General features: G+C 46.6%; 1 protein-coding gene across 1 annotated transcript; it reads left to right on the top strand.

Moving 5' to 3' along the window:
- The first annotated feature begins 289 nt into the window (after positions 1 to 289).
- LOC105463839 (LY6/PLAUR domain containing 5) lies at positions 290 to 18,167 on the top strand. The gene is made up of 7 exons (XM_011711227.3): positions 290 to 353; positions 1,868 to 1,996; positions 2,716 to 2,892; positions 3,103 to 3,249; positions 3,553 to 5,425; positions 11,461 to 11,614; positions 18,030 to 18,167. Exons 1-5 carry the CDS (start codon positions 290 to 292, stop codon positions 3,786 to 3,788), a joined length of 753 nt encoding a protein of 250 aa, XP_011709529.2. The 3' UTR covers positions 3,789 to 5,425; positions 11,461 to 11,614; positions 18,030 to 18,167.
- The last annotated feature ends 2,473 nt before the right edge of the window (positions 18,168 to 20,640 follow it).

Below are 20,640 nucleotides of genomic sequence, written 5' to 3'. Positions count from 1 at the left end.
GTTGGGAGGGGTGTAGGAAGAAGGCCAGCAAGACACCAATCATTCAAAATTAAGGGTTCCAGACTTCTAGTTCCCTCCTCCCTCAGACCCAGAAGTGCAGGCCTCCAGCAACTGAGGATCACCCTGGTTCCATCACGATTACCTAGGAAGAGACCTGCCCACATAGGGAGGGTGTGATGGAGAAATACTGGCCAGGCAGGGTGGCCGGGATGCTTAGGACTCAGTAGGGAGAACCAGCCAGGCAGCACATCACAGCGGGAGGAGCTGTCCCAGGTGGCGCAGCTCAGCAATGGCAATGGGGGTCCGCAGAGTCATTCTGCTCTACCTCTTTGGGGCTGCACTCTGCCTGACAGGTACCCAAACTTCTGAATCCAGTAGTGAGAAGGGGCTGGGGGCCTGGACTCCTGGATCTGAGGGAAGAGGGACTGGGAGCTTGGACTCCTGGGTCTGAGGGAGGAGGGGGTTAGGGGTCTGGACTTCTGGGTCTGAGGGAGGAGGGGGCTGGGGGCCTGCACTCCTGGGTCTTGGTGGGCGGGAGCCTGGAGACTATGTCATCTTCATTTCTCTTCCCTGTCTTCGTTCTTCTCCCATCAGTCATTTTTCCTGGTGTCTCTCTTCCCACCATCCCAGCCTTTCTTCTTTTCCTTGCCCAACCCCCAATTCAAAGGTATTTCCAGGGAGCCCTTAGGACTCTTTCCAGAAATGGCAGGAACCCTGGCTTCATCTTCCGGCAACCTCTACCCCATTGTGGGCTAGGACAGGAACATACTCATTTCAGAATGGAAGTGGTTACAAAGACAGGGAATTAGAAAGGTAGAAAGGAGGCTATTCCTACATACAGCTAAATCTGTGTGTTTCTGCTCCTCAATGGGGAGAGTTTGATTTCTGTATGTGTCCACGTGCAGCACGTCCTGTGGGTCTCTGTGCTTGTGTGTGTTTCTCTGCATAGGTTTCAAAGTCTTAGTCTGAGCAAATGCTTTTGTGGGTCTGTTTCTGAGTTTGCTTTCTTTGTAAAAGAGATACGTGTGTAATTTTGTGTATCTGGGTCTGTGTTTATGTATTTCTGTGATTTGTAGGCCTATATTTATCTCTATGTCTATGTGCTCAGTATTTCTGTGATTTGGGACCTCTCTGGGTATGGTTTTCCGTGCATCTGGTCCCTCTCTGTGTTGATATGATTATCACACATGCACAAGCATCCTCACAGACACACGCTTTGGTGTCTGTGTGATTTTCCATGTGTGAAGTGCTGTGCCTTAGTTAGGGGGATTTATATTGCAGGGACTAGGGGCATACTTGTTTCATGTGGGAATGTAAAACTCTGCCTGGGTGCATTCAGGATATTCTGTGTATATTTGTGAGACCTGGATGAACGTGTGTATATGTTGTTATTGTGTGTTTATGTCAGTGTTGTGTGTTGCTGGGGCCGATGCGTGGGTTTGCAGGGCCCTACAGGATCACACGTCACTCTGCCTGTCCTGGAGTGCATGTTGCCCGTCAGGGGTCACTTACTGTGCTGTCCACATTGTGAGTTAAGTGTGGGGAAGGATGGGCAGAGTGAGAATGAATCACTTTTCCTTCCCATTCTAAATCATAGATAGGGAGCGGGCTTCCTGGAGGAGGGTGGAGACCTGGAGCGGCCTGGAGGGAAAAAAACTGGACTGTCAGCTGCAGAGAAGTCATTACTGTGCCATGAGACAGACACAGCTGTGACCAGCTGCAATAGCAGCACCTGGTCTCTCAAGGCGCGGCTTCCCTGGGAGCAGAGGGGCCAGGCCCATGTGCCTGTCATTGACTGGGTGGAGCTCTGAGTTCCTGGGACAGGCTCACAGTGGCCCTACTGACTCCACTATGTCCCTCTCCCCAGGGTCCCAAGGCCTGCAGTGCTACAGTTTTGAGCACACCTACTTTGGCCCCTTTGACCTCAGGGCCGTGAAGCTGGCCAGCATCTCCTGTCCTCACGAGTGTTTTGAGGCTATCCTGTCTCTGGACACCGGTGAGGAGTGGGAACAGGGGGACAGGGATGAGAGATTAGGGAGGAAAAAGGCGGGAGAAGGGAGAAGAAGGGGAGGGGAATTGGGCAGAAGATGAAAAGATAAAGATAGAAAGATGGGGAGGGAGAGGAAGAAGAGGAGAAAGAGAAAGAAAAGCACCGGTGGATGAGGGCTGGGTCGGTGGCTCAGGCCTGTAATCCTAGCACTTTGGGAGGCAAGCTGGTGGATCACGAAGTCAGGAGTTTGAGACCAGCCTAGCCAACAAGACGAAACCCCGTCTCTACTAAAAACACAAAAAAATTAGCGGGGCGTGGTGGCGGGCGCCTGAAATCCCAGCTACTCGGGAGGCTGAGGCATGAGAATCGCTTGAACCCGGGAGGCAGAGGTTGCAGTGAGCCGAGATCGCGCCACTGCACTCCAGCCTGGCGACACAGCGAGACTCCGTCCCCTGCCCCACAAAAGAAGAAGTGGATGAGGGACGAGATGAACAGTGTGGGGAGGAGACAATGAGGAAGCAAGGAAGAGAAGGTGGGAGAGGAGCACAGGAAGGAAGAGCGGAGGAAGAGAAGAACTCGGGGAAAAGGTCTGGGGGTGAGAGGAAGCAGGGAAGGAGGGAGAAGGTGTAGCTGAAAGCAAAAGGGTAGAAGGAGGAGGAAGAACGCTGAGACTGGAGAAAGAAGGGTTTCGGGAAGCAGAGCACGAGCCCCGATCCCGCCCCCAGGGTATCGCGCGCCGGTGACCCTGGTGCGGAAGGGCTGCTGGACCGGGCCGCCTGCCGGCCAGACGCAATCGAACCCCGACGCGCTGCCGCCAGACTACTCGGTGGTGCGCGGCTGCACAACTGACAAGTGCAACGCCTACCTTATGACTCATGACGCCCTCCCCAACCTGAGCCAAGGTGCGCGGGAGAGCGGGGCTGGGCTCCGGGCGGGACGATGAGAGGACGGGCAGCCTCGGGGAAGGCGTGGCCTCCGCTGAGCGCCTTCTCTTGGCGCGCTAGGATCCCAGCCCCCTAGACGTGCTAAAGCACGGGCTCTGGCGCAGTGCGCAGCCCGCAGACTGTGCCAGGGTACCACTGCCTGAGTGTGCGTCTACCCTCTCTTGCCAGCACCCGACCCACCGACGCTCAGCGGCGCCGAGTGCTACGCCTGTATCGGGGTCCATCAGGATGACTGCGCTATCAGCAAGTCCCGACGGGTCCAGTGTCACCAGGACCAGACCGCCTGCTTCCAGGGCAATGGCAGAATGACAGTCGGTGAGGGGCTGAAAGGGTGGTAGGGCCTGGACAAGACATATGGAGGCAGGGCAACCATGAGGGTAGTGACACCAGACAGGCCCAACAGGGAGACATGGCCCTGCTCTGAGGTAGGAGGCAAGGCCCTGGTCTGAGGGAGGAGGCCATGTCCTGGTCTGAGGGAGGAGGCCTGGCCCTGGTCTTAGGAGGAAAACCTGAAGCAAGTCTGAGGACCGAGGCATGGCCCTAGCCATCAAGGTGGAAGTTCAAGTGCAGCTGTCTCCCTCAGTTCTGACGGCTCCTCACTGCTCCGCCCACCCCCAGGCAATTTCTCAGTCCCTGTGTACATCAGAACCTGCCACCGGCCCTCCTGCACCACTGAGGGCACCACCAGCCCCTGGACAGCCATCGACCTCCAGGGCTCCTGCTGTGAGGGGCACCTCTGCAACAGGAAATCCATGATCCAGCCCTTCAACAGTGCTTTGGCCACCACCCCTCCCCGAGCAGTACAGGTCCTGGCCCTGCTCCTCCCCGTCCTCCTGCTGGTGGGGCTCTCATAGACTGTCCCTCCAGGATGCTGGGGACAGGATTCACACACCTCCTTCTTGCTGCTTCAGCCCCTATCACATAGCTCACTGGAAAATGATGTTAAAATAAGAATTACACTCCTGTCCCTCTGGCCTTTCATCTCTCCCTCCCTCGTGCCCCCCAACCTGGTCAACAGGACTGGAAGAAACTGGACACAGTCACCAGCATCCCAGGGGAGGGCAAAACAGCCATGTCCTGCCCTGATGAAGAGCAATTCTCATCACAGCTGTTACTTACTGAGCACCAGGCACCCCGTAACACGGCTTCCTGTGCTCTCCCTCCAGAGCCTGTCACAGCTCTAGGAGGGAGCTATACAATGATGTCTTTATTAGTGTCATCATGAGAGGCCCAATAAGCAGTATGCCCTAACCGTTAGTAGGCCAGCCTGTGGAGGTAAGCTGCATGGGTTCACATCCCAGCTCTGCCATTCAGCCCACAGAGACCATGAGCAAGTTACTTGAGCCAGGCTCTGGAGCTAAGCTGCATGGGTTCAAATCCCAGCTCCACCATTCAGCCTGCAGAGACCATGGACGAGTTACTTGAACTCTCTGTGCCAATATTTTCTCACCTATAAGGTGGAGGTGAAAATAAACTCCATAAGTCATGACAAGAACTGCTTCACAGTAGTTGTGGTGAGGATTCAACAAGATTAACATTTAGTACTGGGACACAGCAGTGGCCCAGTATAAGCAGGCTACTGTCATAAGCTCTAAGTCACAGGTCAACAAACTGAAAGGCAAAAGCACTTGGTTGAGCTTGTGTATCTAGTGAGTAGAGAATCAAGAACCAGATTCCCAGCCCCATGAACTGCTAAGCAACACCACCTCCCAAACACATGAGTGCCAATTAACTTCACAGAAAAACACAAAAGGCAAAGTTCAGCGAGGTGAAATTCTCCAAGCTGTAAAGATCAGGGAAGACTTCCTGGAGGAATTAACCCTTGAGCAAAATCCTAAAGGATCAATAGTAGCTGGCAAAAAGAAGCAAGAGGAAGGGCATTCTAGGTAGAGGAGACAGCCTGGACAAAGGTCTGAGGGAGGAAGGAACACAGGGTGTACAGGACACTTTCATAAGTGCATGAACTTCATAGAGATGGGATCCTTCAGCATGTTCTCTGTGCATATGCTTTACTATGTTCTTTCACATGCTTTTTGCCACTTGATCTTTCCAGCAACTCAGTGAGGGAAGCAAAAAAGTAAGTTGCATCCTGCTATTGTCTGAATGTTTGTGCTCCTCAAAATTCATCTTTTGAATCCTAATCACCAAAATGATGTTACTGGGAGGTGGTGAGATCATGAAGGTGGAGTCTCCATGAATAGGATTAGTGCCCTTATAAAAGAGGCCCCAGAGACCTGCCTTGCCCCTTCCACCACATGAGAACACAGCCAGCAGGTACCTATAAGCAAGAAAGTGGGTTCTCACCAGCCATTGAATCTGCTGGTGCATTGATTGTAGACTTCCCAGACTCCCGGAGCTGTGAGACATAAATTTCTGTTATGTGTAACCCATACAGTCTATGGTATTTTGTTACAGCAGCCTGAAGGGACTAAGACACGTTCCTGTTTTACAGACAAGATGCCCAAAGCACAATGAGAAAGCAATTTTCAGAGTAAGTGCATAGCAAGAGTAGCCTCCCATATCTTCTCGCTCCATGTCAGCAAGCAGCCTTGGGGGAAGGTGGGCAATTCAGAAATGCTCTGCTCCTATGCTTCTGTAAGGCCAACATGACAAGGGCTTCAGCAGTCTTTACACCCTGACATACAAGGGGAAGCTGGCAGGGAACAAAAGTGGCAAAAATTCCCACCTTCAAGGAGCTAGCCTTTTTGATGGGCTAGCAATCCAAAGCAAACTTTGGATTTTGTTTGTGTATTTATTAGAGACAGGTCTCGCTCTATCCCAGGCTGTAGTGCAGTGGCACAATCAGCTCACTGAGGCCTCAATCTCCCAGGCTCAAGCAATCCTCCCACCTCAGCCTCCCTTGTAGCTGAAACTACAGGTGTGTGCCACCACACCCTGCTAATTTTTGTATTTTTTATAGAGATGGAGCCCCACTATGCTGCCCAGCCTAGTCTCAAATCCCTGGGCCCAAGCGATCCTCCTGCCTCAGCCTCCCAAAGTGCTGAGATTACAGGTGTGAGCCACCATGCCCAGCCAGATTTTGGATTTTATTGCAAATGTGGTCTGAAGTTGGGATGGCCAGTTTGATGTGTCAACTTACCTAGGTGACAGTTTCAGTTATTCAATCAAACACTAATCAGTGTGTTGATGTGAGGATATTTTGTAGATGCGATTAAAGTTCATAATCAGTTGACTTTGAGGAAGGGAGATTGTTCTAGACAATTTGAGTAGGCCTGACTCAATCAGCTGAAAGGTCTTCGGAGCAGAGATGAGGCTTCTCTGAGGAAGAAAAAAAAAAAAACTGCACCAACGGACAGCTGCTTCAGCCCATGTCTAAGATTCCAGCTTGCTCCTTCTGACCTGCCTAGCCAGGCCACATAAGCCAATTCTTTGCAATAAATATTGTATCATAGATCGTCTACTGCTTCTGTTTTTCTGGTTAATCCAAGGCTAATACAGAATGCGTTGGAGCCAGTGTGGTGGCTCATGCCTGTCATCCCAGCACTTTGGGAGGCTGAGGTGGGCAGACGACCTGAGGTCAGGAGTTCATGACTAGCCTGGCCAATATGGTGAAATCCCATCTCTACTAAAAATACAAAAATTAGCCGGGCGTGGTGGCATGGACCTGTAGTCCCAGCTACTCAGGAGGCTGAGGCAGGAGAATCGCTTGAACCCAGGAGGCAAATGTTGCAGTGAGCTAAGATCATGCCATTACATTCCATCCTGGACAACAGACTGAAACTCTGTCTCAAAAAAAAAAAAAAAGTGTTGGAGAAGTAGAAGACTGCCATAATCATATATAGGTGTGTATATATATGTTGTATGTGTATATAATTATATGCACATATAATTACATGTAATATATGTTATATAACACTTTCATTGAGGCATAAAATATATACAATAAAATGCATAAATTGCAATTTTTCCATATGTACATACCTGAATAACCTCCACCTAGGTCAAGATGTAGAATATTTACAGCCTATGTCCCCAGAGCCTCCCTCACAGCCCTTCAGAGTCAGTTTCCCACCCCAAAGATAACCATGACTCCAACTTCTATCATAGATCAATATTGCTTATTTTAAACTTCATACGAATGGAATCTACAGCATGTGCTCTTGTGTACGTGCTTTACATTTTAAAAGCTTCCCTGTGGCAAGAATAGAAGCTAGACCTGTGAGGTGGCTACTGTACTAGTCTAGGCAAGAGATGATGTACCCATGATGGCAGAGGTAGTGCGAGGAGTTGGAAAATGAATGGATTTTTAATTTAGCTGCTCCTTTACAGGTTGCAGGGAATAGATTTTATTAGTGGAGAAGACAGGACTTGCTGATATATTGGTTGAGGTGTACTTGAGATGACTCCTAGGTTTCAGCCTGAGGAACAACGTAAATAGGTTTCAGCCTGAGGAACAGGGGGAAAAAAAGAAATTGTTCAGCTTCATGGTAATCTTTTTTTTTTTTTTTTCTTTTTGTTTAGACAGAGTCTTGCTCTGTCACCCAGGCTGGAGTACGGTGGCTCGATCTCGGCTCACTGCAAGCTTCACCTCCCAGGTTCAAGCGATTCTCCTGCTGCAGCTTCCTGAGCAGCTGGGATTACAGGCATGAGCCACCGCGTCTAGCTAATTTTTTTGTGTGTTTTTAGTAGAGATGGGGTTTCACCATGTTGGCCAGCCTGGTCTCAAACTCCTGACCTCAAGTGATCCGCCTGCCTCAGCCTCCCAAAGTGCTGGGATTACAGGTGTGAGCCATCACGCCCGGCCAGCTTCCTTATAATCTTATGGTGCCACAGTGATGATAAAGGCAGTCCGACATTGGCCGAGGGGTTGTTAGGCCGTGTATGACTGTACTTCTGAGACAGAAGATTCTCCCTGAGGTATGGTGGCCAGGGACTCCTGTGAGATGCAATACATGAGCAATTGGCAGTTCTTTGCCATGAGAGTGATTCAAAAACCTCTAAAAGCTTATACTTGACAGCTCTCACTAAGCAGGACGGGGTGCACTGACTGTCTTAGAACTCATAGTATGGGGAGTCCAAGTGAAAATGTGGACTCAGCTATGTAGCTGCTTGGGTATCGCCACCCAGATGCCTTCGTGAGTGCTTAGCAGAGAGGGAGACACTTTTCAAAAGTAATTATGGTTTTGGACCATAAATTTTATTTTATTTATTTATTTTTTAGATGGAGTCTTGCTCTGTTGCCCAGGCTGGAGTGCAGTGACATGATCTCAACTCACTGCAACCTCTGCCTCCTGGGTTCAAGCAATTCTCCTATCCCAGCCTCCTGAGTAGCTGGGACTGTACAGGTGCATGCCACCATATCCGGGTAATTTTTGTATTTTTAGTAGAAATAGGGGCAGGTGCTGAGGGTGGTGCTTTCACCATATTGGTCAGCTGGTCTCAAACTCCTGACCTCAGTTGATCCACCTTCCTCAGCCTCCCAAAGTGCTGAGATTACAGGCGTGAGCCACCATGCCCAGCCTGGACCGTGAATTCTGAATCATTATAACTAGGCTCACACACATCTTTAAGAATCAAAATAGGAACCATTACAATCAACACATTTTTGCCAACAAGAAATAAGTTTGTTGATTCCTGTAGTATAAAAATACGTGCTTCAGGATTCAACAAACTCTGCTTCATGACCATTTTGAACTCAAATAAGAAAGTCCCTCTAATTTGCTTTTTGTCTAATATAATTTCCATAGTCTAAAATAAACATAAACATCAAGTAATAAGTCATTAGCAAAAAACCGTAAAGCAAGAAATGCCCATTAAAATGATGTATAACAGGCCGGATATGGTGGCTCACAACTGTAATCCCAGCACTTTGGGAGGTCAAGGTGGGCAGATCACTTGAAGCCAGGAATTCGAGACCAGCCTGACCAACATGATGAAACCTGTCCCTACTAAAAATACAAAAATTAGCCAGGCATGATGGTGCACACTGTAATCCCAGCTACTCGGGAGGCTGAGGCAGGAGAATCACCTGAATCTGGGAGGCGGAGGTTGCAGTAAGCCTAGATCGTGCCACTGTTCTCCAGTCTGGGTTACAGAGCAAGACTCTGCCTCAAAAAAAAAAAAAAAAAAAGATGTATAACATTAACCACATTTATTTAAGAATGTATTCCGATATCAAATGGCAAATTCCAACAATGCAAAAATCGCCATTACTTTTGCACTCGCCTAATAAAACCTTCACCTGCTGGAAACAGTGGCTCACACCTATAATCCCAGCAATTTGGGAGGCAGAGGCGGAAGGATTGCTTTAGCCCAGGAGTGCGAGACCAGCCTGGCTGTCTCTCTAAAAAGTTTAATTAAAAGTAAAATAAAAAGCTGCATTTATTAGCGAGGATGTGGAACTACTGGGATTCTCACATCCAGGTAGTATGTGTGTTTTAAAATAGAACAACCCCTTGCAAAAACTATCTTTCAGTACCTACCTAAACCAGACTCTGCACCCACACTGTGACCCAGCATTTCCACTCCTGGATAGAGCTCTCCATCATAAATTAGTGTATACATTTTCCCAAAAGACGTGTACTAGCAGAACAATTTATAATAGTCACAAAATAGAAACAGCCCAAGTACCTATCAACAGTAGGGTGGATAAATCAATTTGTGGCCTATTTGCATAATAGAGTACTACACAGCAATGAGAATGAACACTCTACAAGTGTATGCAATAGCATGGAGGAATCCCACAAACAAATGTTGAGCAAAAGAATAAAGACACACAAGAGAACATTCTGTATGTTTCCATTTAAGCAAATCACAACAGTTGGCAAAACTAAATATGCAATCAGAAGTCACAGTAGTGACTATTTGGGGGCAGTTGCAACTGGAAGAGGGGTAAAGGAGTATCTAGGAGCCTGACCATTGTGTTTATTCATCTGAGCATTCATTGAGCTGTTCACTTGGCATTTATGCTCTTTCTATATGCATATGATTTCCAATGCACATTTTAAAGAACTTAAAATACTTTCTTGGGGTAGAAAAGGCAAATGGAACCAAGGCATGGTGGCTCATGCCTGTAATCCCAGCACTTTGGTAGACCAAGTCGGGAGGATTGCTTGAGCCCAGGGGTTTGAGACCAGGTTGGGCAACATAGCAAGACCCTATCTCTAAAAAGAAAAGAAAAGGCAAATGGTGGTGGTATCAGGGGATGGGGGAACAAAGAGGAAACAAGAGCCTGGTTCTTTCTTAAAAGTATTAATTTGTTTACAACCAATGAGCAAAAGAGTAAAGACTTCAGTTAATCACCTTATCAAATGAACTGGGGCATTTTATGCAACATATTACATAAAAGAACATAAAAGAAATAATAAATGAATAGATCCAGAAAATATAGTCTGTATTCCCTTTATTGGTCCCGAATTATCCAAATTATGTGTAACATTTTTGTGATTGAATGGACTTAAGTTTGCATGTCATTCATTTTGCCTACCCTGTCACACACATCTCTTTGTACTCTTGATCTATGGTCATCTGTTTGAATATTTAGCCATTTTTTACTACTCACTCAACAATTAATTATTGTTGTCTTCTAGTTGCAATGCACAAGAAATATCTGATATTGATGGAGTGGGGGAAGCAATGGAGAAGTAAGATGGATTTTACTCACAAAGTTTTTATTTACAAACACTTGATAAAGAGAAAGATGAGGCAAGGTCAAAATAAATTAGTAGATGGATAATACATGAATGTAATGGAAGGGAGGGAAGAAGGAAGGAAAGGAGGGAGGGAAGGAAGGAGGAAACAAGAAAAGAGAACAAAGAAGAAAATATGTGGCCAGGCGCAGTGGCTCACGCCTTTAATCCTAGTACTTTGGGAGGCTGAGACGGGTGGATCACCTGAGATCAGGAGTTCGAGACCAGCCTGGCCAACATGGCGAAACCCCGTCTCTACTAAAAATACAAAAATTAGCCAGGCATGGTGGCAAGTGCCTGTAATTCCAGCTACTCAGGAGGCTGAAGCAGGAGAATTGCTTGAACCCAGGGGGCAGAGGTTGCAGTGAGCCGAGATCACACCACTTCACTCCAGCCTGGGTGAAAGAATGAAACTCCGCAAAAAAAAAAAAAAAGAAAAAGAAAAAGAAAAAATAATAAGAAGAAAATATGCATAGCTGTAATTGCATTTCTGTAATTGGTCACAAGGCCATAGTTGATAAGTTTAACCTCTTCCGTTACTCATGCCAAGTAATGGAATTAGTGGAATGTAATTCCTTTGCCCTCAGTTGGCTGGTGGTCTTTATTGAACAAGATGACCCAAAACAGTTTTCCTGAAAGGTCTAAATCCTCCATGGGGTCAGTGGGTCTAAATCCTCAGTGGTCCTACCTTTTGTTTGGTTGGTTGGTTGGTTGCTTTCACTAATGAATATAGATGTTCTAACAGGTGCTTCAGAGCATGACTTGGGTCCCAGACATGGCCTTCCTTGGCCCCACTGTGTAACCCAGTTTCCTCTTGGTAATTGAGATCAATCGCCCTAGCAAATAGAGTAATGCTTTTCTTTACCTCTTGGTTCAGTGGCAAGAGGACCTGCAAGTGGCCAGATGGCTGTCTCATCGTCCAGCTCAGTGGACCAGCCGCTGCGCCCCCTGGTGGAGGCATACTTTATTTGAGACTCGACCCAAACCAACAGAGCTCAGAGCTGTTGCGGACAGGAAGCAAAATTCTCCAAGTGAGTATTAGATGTAATGATGAGGGGTGTGGTGGCTCACACCTGTAATCCCAGCACATTAGGGAGACTGAGGCAGGAAGATCGCTTGAGGCCAGGAGTTCGAGTAGGAGGTTGCCAGGTGAACAGACTTGGGAACAGCATGCAGGCAGAGGGACAAGCCCACCCCAAGCCCTCAGGAAACACTTGTTAAATGGCAGAGAGGCCACAGGACAGGAGCAGGAACTCATAAGAGACAGAGAGCTGCAGGGACAAATATCCAGCAAACAGTTATAACCCGTTCTTCTGGGTTGGTGATGCTGGGGACCTAGCAATGAGTTAGATCAAGCCCTGCCCTTCTGGGCTGGAAAGAGACAATCACAAACCAGGAGGCTCACAGTTGAAAAAACATGAGATGTGAGGGACTAAGGGAGCTCCAAAGAGGAAAACCAGGGAAGGATCCTCCTAGGAATGAATCCCTGAGAAGAAACATAAATGACAAGTAGGAATTGGCAAAGAAGCAGGAGGAAGAGCATTCCAGGTAGGAAAGGTGGGAGGCACAAAGACTTGGTATGTGTGTAAAGTGTGAGGAAGGCCAGAAGTAGTGGCTCACTCCTGTAATCCCCGCACTTTGGGAGACCAAGGTGGGAGGAACACTTGAGCCCAGGACTTTGAAACCAACCTGGGCAACATGGTGAGAGCTTATCTCTACAAAAGACTAAAAATATTAGTGGGGCATGATGGTGTGTGCCTGTGGTCCCACCTACTAGAGAGGCTGAGGTGGGAAGATTGCTTGAGCCCAGGTATTTGAGGTTGCAGTGACCTGTGTTCCCTCCATTGCAATCCAGCCTGGGCAACAGAGTGAGACCCAGTCTTTATTTATTTATTTATTTATTTATTTTTGAGACAGAGTCTCATTGCAAACTCCACCTTCCGGGTTCACGCCATTCTCCTGCCTCAACCTCCCAAGTAACTGGGACTGCAGGTGCCCGCTGCCATGCCCGGCTAATTTTTTTGCATTTTTAGTAGAGACGGGGTTTCACTGTGTTAGCCAGGATGGTCTTGATCTCCTGACCTCGTGATCCGCCCGCCTCGGCCTCCCAAAGTGCTGGGATTACAGGCTCTATTTTATTTTTTAAGCGAGGAAGATGTGAATGAAGAGGTGGCAGTGCCCCTGAGGGGCTTACAATGTCAAATAGGGATAACACTTTCTGAACTTTCTCCTACAGCCAATGGGGAGCCATGGACTGATATAGAGAAGGGGAGAGGCATGGTCAAAGCCAGGTGACACGAGGTTCTCCCTGTGGCCATGCAGGAGACAGACCCAGGGGAGTGAGATTGGAGACAGGGAGACCAGGGAGGTGGATGGTTAGAGGGCCTCTCATGCCTCCTGGCTTCCAGAGTCAAGGGCCATTTAGGATTAAAAGGCTGGAGGCAGAAGGAGGAACTGAGAAACCAGAGTATGAGTGTTATGGTCTACAAGGAGTTAGAAGTCCCTTCTAAGTGATGATAGTGGTTTCCTCTGGAGGTTGGAGGTTCCTGATCATAAAGGAGCGCATAAGGAGATTCCAGGGAATGCAAATATTTTCTCTTGGTGTGCCTTTGATTTTATGGAGGTTCACACTACATCATTTGTCCAAAATGTACCACTATGTTTTATGCACTTTCTACATATAAGGTATATTTTATTAATTAATTAATTAATTAATTTTTGAGACAGAGTCTGGCTCTGTCGCCCAGGCTGGAGTGCAGTGGTGCAATCTTGGCTCACTGCAAGCTCCACCTCCCGGGTTCACGCCATTCTCCTGCCTCAGTCTCCTGAGTAGCTGGGACTATAGGCACCCGCCACCATGCCCAGCTAATTTTTTTTGTATTTTTAGTAAAGACGGGGTTTCACCACGTTAGCCAGGATGTTCTCGATCTCCTGACCTGGTATTCCACCTGCCTCGGCCTCCCAAAATGCTGGGATTACAGGCTTGAGCCACCGCGCCCGGTCTATTTTTTTTTTTTTTAATGTCAAAAGCAAAGACAAGGCTAGAGCTCAGGTCTTTGGACATCCATATTAGAGCTTTTTAATCTTTGGTGATAGGGATTCAGAATACTGGCTATCTCTGGTGTATCAGTTGGGAGGGTTACAAGAGAGTCTCTTATGATGATGGAGATAGCTTGATCGAGATGGTGATCACTCATGTCCGTACACAGGTTTAACTGAATTGATCCATACACTTAAGATCTGCAGACTTGCGATGTGTAAGCCATACCTCAACAAAAAGAAAACAATCTTAGGTCAGTCCTGGTGGCTCACGCCTGTAATCCCAGCACTTTGGGAGGTTGAGGTACAAGAATTGCTTGAAGCCAGGAGTTCAGGACAAGCCTGATCAACATAGAGAGACCCTGTCTTTACTAAAAATTTTAAAAGTAACAGTGGTGTGTGCCTGTAGTCCCAGCTACTTGGGAGGCTGACGCAGGAGGATCACTCGAGGGCAGGAGGCCGAGGCTGCAGTGAGCTCTGATTGGGCCACTGCACTCCAGCCTGGGTGACAGAGCGAGACCCCACCTCTAAAAAGAAAAAGAAAACAATTTAAAATACCACATATAATTAAATGGTATTATATCTAGGATTTACACTGAAATAACATAGGAAGTGAGGAAGTAAATGGAAGCATATATGAAATGCAATTGACCACGAATTGGTATTTGTTAAATGGATACATGGAGGTTTATTATACTCTTTTGTTCACTTCTATATGTTTGAAATTCTCCATAATAAATATATATGTACATATATATGAGTATGTATGTGTATATGAAAAGGTAGATAATAGGTAGATAGAACTAATACCCATTTAACTCACAGTGACCCATACACCCACTTCTTTGGGAACCCAGACATCTCTCTTCTCCTGGTAATGCAGGTAATGATTATCTAACGACTAGATTTTACACACAACCTTGCCCCTTCCCAAGATTCCCCCACCCTCCCTAGCTTAAGTGGAAGTGGAAGTCCAGGTCAGCACCAAGGACAGATCCATAGTATTGGGTCTCAGAACCACAGACAGCAACTCAACTAATGGAGGACAAAAGACAGGGAAATGAAGAAATGCCATCTAGCCCCCCTCCAGAACAGTGTGGAACAGGACAAGAGGCTAGAGTCGAAAAAAGCCCATCAGTATCATTGAACAAGAGCATTCCTTCAACAAATATTCATTGAGCATCTGCTATGTGCCAGGCACTGAACACAGGATGGTAAGGTTCCTGTCCTTAAACAATGAGACAGATAAAATGAGATCATTTTACATAGTCATAAGTTCTATGATAAAATATAAAGTAGTGAAATAAGATTCAGGATAATTAAGGGAGATGGAAGAGACCATTTTTAAAGAGGTAGTTAAGGCAGAGATTATATTTGAGCAGAGTGGCTGGATGCTGTGGCTCATACCTGTAATCTCAGTACTTCAGGAGGCTGAGGAAGGAGGATTATTTGAGTCCAGGAGTTTAAGGCCAACCTGGGAAACATAGGAAGACCCCTTCTCTAGAAAATTTTTTTTAATTTGGTAAGCGTGGTGGCTTGTACCTGTAGTCCCAGCTACTCAGGAGGCTGATGCAGGATAATCACTTGAGCCAGGCGTGGTGGTGGGCGCCTGTAATCCTAGCTACTCAGGAGGCTGAGGCATGAGAATCACTTGAACCTGGGAGGCAGAAGTTGTAATGAGCCAAGATCGCGCCACTGTACTCCAGCCTGGGTGACGGAGCAAGACCCTGTCTCAAAAAAATTTAATAAAATAGGAAATAAAAATTATATATAAATAATATAAATACATATATATGAATATATAAATAATATAAATTTATAAATATAAATAATATAAATATAAATAATATAAATATGATATATATTTGAAATATAAATAATATAAATATACTATATTTATATATAGTATATTTAAATAATATAAATATAAATAATATAAATTTTTATATATTTTATATATAATATAAATTTTAGATATATATAAATTATAATTATATATTATATAATATATAAATATACTATATATTTATATTATATTATTATATATTATTATTAATATATTATTATTTTATTATATATTATATATGTTATATAATATTATATATACTTTTTTTTTTTTTTGAGACAGAGTCTCACTCTGTCACCCGGGCTGGAGTGTAGTAGCTGGATCTCAGCTCACTGCAAGCTCCGCCCCCGGGTTTACGCCATTCTCCTGCCTCAGCCTCCCGAGTAGCTGGGACTACAGGCGCCCGTCACCTCGCCCGGCTAGTTTTTTGTATTTTTTTAGTAGAGACGGTGTTTCACCGTGTTAGCCAGAATGGTCTCGATCTCCTGACCTCGTGATCCACCCATCTCGGCCTCCCAAAGTGCTGGGATTACAGGCTTGAGCCACCGCGCCTGGCCAATATTATATATTATTGTATATTATTATAATATATATTATAATTTATATATATATTTGAGCAGGGAACTGAATGAAGTGAGGGAATGGCCCATGAGGAGAGTGGAGATAAAAGCATTCAGGAAGAGGGAACAGAAAATGCTAAGACCCAGAGGCAGAAAAAAGCTTGGTATGTTTGAGAATTAGCAACAAGGCTAATGTGGTAAAGCAAAGTAAATGCAGAGGAAAGTGGTGGGAGGAGTTTTGACAAGATAGGAATAGACACACAGAAAGAAAGTGAAGAGAAAGACAGACAGGAAAATTGAGACACAAGCCAAGATTGACCAAGAAAGGCTCATAGGCAAAAAATTAGGAGCAAAATGATGCTAGTTGCAGTGTATGGAGTGCAATTTGCATTATACATTTTATTATTTTATTATCTATTCACATATACACACATATTCATATATATACTTTTTTTTTTTAGTTGAAGTCTCACTCTGTCACCCAGGCTGGAGTGCAATGGCACGATCTTGGCTCATTGCAACTTCTGCCTCCCAGGTTCAAGTGATTCTCATGCCTCAGCCTCCTGAGTAGCTAGGATTACAGACGCCCACCACCACGCCCGGCTAATTTTTTTGTGTGTTTTTAGTAGAGATGAGGTTTTGCCATGTTGGCCAGGCTGGACTTGAACTCCTGGCCTTAAATGATCCGCCTACCTCAGCCTCCCAAAGTGCTGGGATCACAGGCATGAGCCACCGTGCCTGGCCCATATATATAATTTTTTATTATGGAAAACTTCAAACATGCAGAAATGAACAGAAGGGTAAATAATCTACTTTTTACTGTGTAACAAACCTCTCCAAAATTTAGTGTCTTAAAATAAACAATCTCATGATTGAGGGTTGACTGGGCATTTCTGCTGGTCTCTCCTGAAGTCATTCACATGGCCACAGCATTCTGTTACTGTGGGATTGGGGCTTTAGCCAAGATAGCTTCATTATCCCTGCATGGCCTTTCCGTGTGATTAGCTTGGGCTTCCTTACAGCATGGTGGTTTTTAAGTTCTAATGGTGCAAAAGCAGAAGCTTCTAGAGTCCTTAATAACTGGACGTGGAACTGGTCCAGTGTCACATTTGTCACATTCTATTAGTCAAAGCAAGTCATGAGCCAGATAGACTGAAGGAGAAGGAACATACTGTATCTCTTCATGGGAGGAGCCACCTGTCAGTGCAGGGAAGGGAGAAGTCACTGGCAAGCAACTTGGGAGACAATGTATCACAAGAGTTTAACATAGACCAGGCCCAGTATTAGGGCTCCAGACATCCTCTCACCTAAGCCTCAAGCAGCCCTGTCACATAGGAAACATAATCCCTCTTTTACAAGTTTCACAGAGCACACAACTATGGATGGCAACTAGGCTTGAACTCAGGTTTGTCTCTAAACCAGGCTGTACATATGATATATTCCATACCAAAATAAAGTTAGGCCGGGCATGGTGGCTCACCCCTGTAATCCCAGCACTTTGGGAGGCTGAGGCAGGTGGATCATCTGAGGACAGGAGTTCAAGATCAGCCTGGCTAGCATGGTGAAACCCTGTCTCTACTAAAAATACAAAAATTAGCCTGGTGTGGTGGTGCACGTCTGTAGTCCCAGCTACTTGGGAGGCTGAAGCAGGAGAATCACTTGAATCCAGGAGGTGGAGGTTGCAGTGAGCCAAGATCATGCCACTGCACTCTAGCCTGGGTGACAGAGCGAGACTCTGTCTCAAATAAATAAATAAATAAATAAATAAATAAATAAATAAATAGATAAATAAAGGCAATGGTCACATCGAGGCTTAAACCAAGGTCTCTAGACTCCCATATTGTGAGATATAGATATCTGTATATAATATACATCTGTATACACTACACATCTGTATACTATGCCATATACTATACTACATATCTGCATACACTATATATAGTATTCGGGTGTATGTCTCTGTGTAATAACATAACATACATACTTTTTTTAACTGGTGAGGAACACAGAGATACAAAGAAGAAAATAAAAGCAGAAAGGAAGAAAAAGGGAGAAAGGAGAAAAATATGCACTTGGAGACTAAGATCAGGAGATAGAAACAGAGAAGCAAGACAAGGCATGGTGGCTCCCACTTGTAACTCCAGCACCTTAGGAGGACGAGGCAGAAGGATGGCTTGAGACCAGGAGTTCGAGACCAGCCTGGCAACATAGTGAGACCTGTTTTTATGACAAAAGAAAAAGGTTTTTTAAATAAAAAGAAAGAAAGAAAAGAAAGAAAAAGAAAGAAGAAAGAAGAGAAAGAGAAAGAAGAAAGAAAGAAAAAGAGGAAAGGAAGGAAGGAAGAAAGGAAGGAAGGAAGGAAAGAAAGGAAAGAAAGAAAGAGAAAGAAAGAGAAAGAAAGAAAGGAAGGAAGGAAGGAAGAGAAAGAAAGAAAGAAAGAAAGAAAGAAAGAAAGAAAGAAAGAAAGAAAGAAAGAAAGAAAGAAAGAAAGAAAGAAGAAAGACAATGAGATACAGAAAGAAAAACGAAGACTGAGAGCGAAGAAGAAATTGAGGTTGATGGAACCACGACGTCTCCCTCCTTTAGCCTGGAAGCTCTACAAGAGCAAGAATTTTGTCTGTTTTTGTTCATTACATATCGCCAACTCCTTGAGCAGTGCCTGGCACTCAGTAGGTGTTTGCTATATGCTGGCAAGAAACCAGGCTGGACAGGGAGAGTGCCTGCAGTTCCCTAAGTGAACACCAGGTGACAGTATTTATAAGCCCTGGAGCTTCCAGGCTCCAAGGTCCCAGAGATGACGGTGGAGGATTTGCCGCCACTGACCTCTGACTCTCAGGATCTCTTCGCCAGGGCTCAGCCCTGCCTTTCCCTGCACAAGCCCTGGGCGATGAATGACCTTTCCGCCTGAGACACCCGCTTCACTCTCCTTCACCAGCCTGCCCAGTTAAACAACTCTTTGTCCCTGGGCCCTTCCTGCTGGGCCCCGAGGCACCTGGGTTCTTTCCAGGCCCGGAGATGGGGCGCGACAGAGGTGGTGCAACTGGGACAAGGCCAAGGAAAAATCCCGGAGACTCTGGAATCAGTTCTTCCAGTACATGAGACCCAGCCCCTCCTCCCTCAGACCCAGGGGTCCAGACCCCAGCCCCTCCTCCCTCAGACCCAGGGGTCCAGATCCCAGCCCCTCCTCCCTCAGACCCAGGAGTCCAGACCCCAGCCCCTCCTCCCTCAGACCAGCGGTCCATGCCCCAGCCCTCCTCCCTCAGACTCAAAAATCCAGACCCCATATCCTCTTCCTTCAGACCCAGGAGTCCAGGCCTCAGCCCCTTCTCCCTCAGACCCAGGAGTCCAGATCCAGCTCCTCCTCCCTCAGACCAGCAGTCCAGACCCCAGCCCCTCTTCCCTCAGACCCAGGAGTCCAGGCCCCCAGCTTCTTCCTCCTGGACCCCTCTTCTTAGGCATTTTGAGGTCCCCTACTATTCCCTTTCCCTCTCTTTTACACAAACCCCTCTCTGCCTCCACTCCCCACTCTAGGATTGAGACCAATGGTGAGTCACAAGAAGCCCTGGGGCCCTGAGTCACCTCTCCCTCCCCACTTAACCCCTCCCTGGGCTGGAAGCAGCTGGCTGTGGAGCAAAGCAGTTTCCTAGGACTGACCCCTGCATCCCAGGACTGCAGTTTGAAGGCAGGTGCCCTTCCCACTGTAACCCCATCACTGCCACCCAGGCATGCCCATGCCCGGCCTTTGCTGTTTTTCTCTTTCAGTCATAGTCTCTTTGGAGACAAAATTTCTGTGCTCTAACTTCCGTGTCTTGATTCTATTTTCCGGTTTCTCTGCACCTGTGGGTCTGTTTGATTTTTTTTTTTAACACATGCCCCCTCCTTCCCTGGGCTGAACGACTCGAGGTGTCTCTGATTCTCTCTCTCCCTCTGTGTCAGTCTCTGTCTCCATTTTTCACAAGTGCCTGAACTGGGGCACAGATGCCATGGCATGGCCGCAGCTGGAGCGCTCTCTATTTAGTGGCTTCTGACCCTCGGGTGGCTGCAGTCTCTGGGTCACTGGCCCTCAGCCTCTGAGTGGGGCTGGGGTAGAACTGGAAGGAACGAGGTTGTCCATAGCTGTGCCAATGAACAACAGAGAGAAACTGAGGCAGAGACAAGCATAGAGAGGCCCGAAGAGAGAGACCCAGAAGGAGACCAGGAGGCAGGGAGAGAGTGAAACAGAGACAGAGAGAAACATCGATTCAGCAAGAGACAGACAAAAACAGAGGGTCCTAGAGACAGAGAGATGGAGACAGAGTGAGACGGGATGACAGAGACACAGGCAATGACAAACACAGAGACAGACATAATGACAGAGACAGTGACAGGGAGAGAAGGAAACAGAGGAGCAGAGAGGGACAGGAAGATGGAGAAAGGGACAGAGAGGTGAGAGAGACACAGAGAGGCTAAGAGAGGCAGAGACAGAGAGACAGAGCGGAGAGAGACAGAGAGAGACAAAGGTACCGGGAGAGAAAAACAGAGACAGACAGACAGAGACAGAGATAAAGACAAACCTGGCCAGGAGCGGTGGCTCACGCCTGTAATCCCAACACTTTGGGAGGCTGATGCAGGT

Source organism: Macaca nemestrina, chromosome 20 (genome assembly GCF_043159975.1).
Source record: "Macaca nemestrina isolate mMacNem1 chromosome 20, mMacNem.hap1, whole genome shotgun sequence".
NCBI classification, from domain to species: domain Eukaryota; kingdom Metazoa; phylum Chordata; class Mammalia; order Primates; family Cercopithecidae; genus Macaca; species Macaca nemestrina.
This window is presented reverse-complemented; position numbering and strand designations above follow the sequence as displayed.

Excerpts from the sequence above, each read along its gene's own strand:
- LOC105463839 (XM_011711227.3), top strand. The coding sequence starts at position 290 with ATGGCAATGGGGGTCCGCAGAGTCATTCTGCTCTACCTCTTTGGGGCT. Across the intron at positions 2,893-3,102 it reads CCTCCCCAACCTGAGCCAAG|CACCCGACCCACCGACGCTC; the intron begins GTGCGCGGGAGA and ends CTCTCTTGCCAG. Across the intron at positions 3,250-3,552 it reads CAATGGCAGAATGACAGTCG|GCAATTTCTCAGTCCCTGTG; the intron begins GTGAGGGGCTGA and ends GCCCACCCCCAG.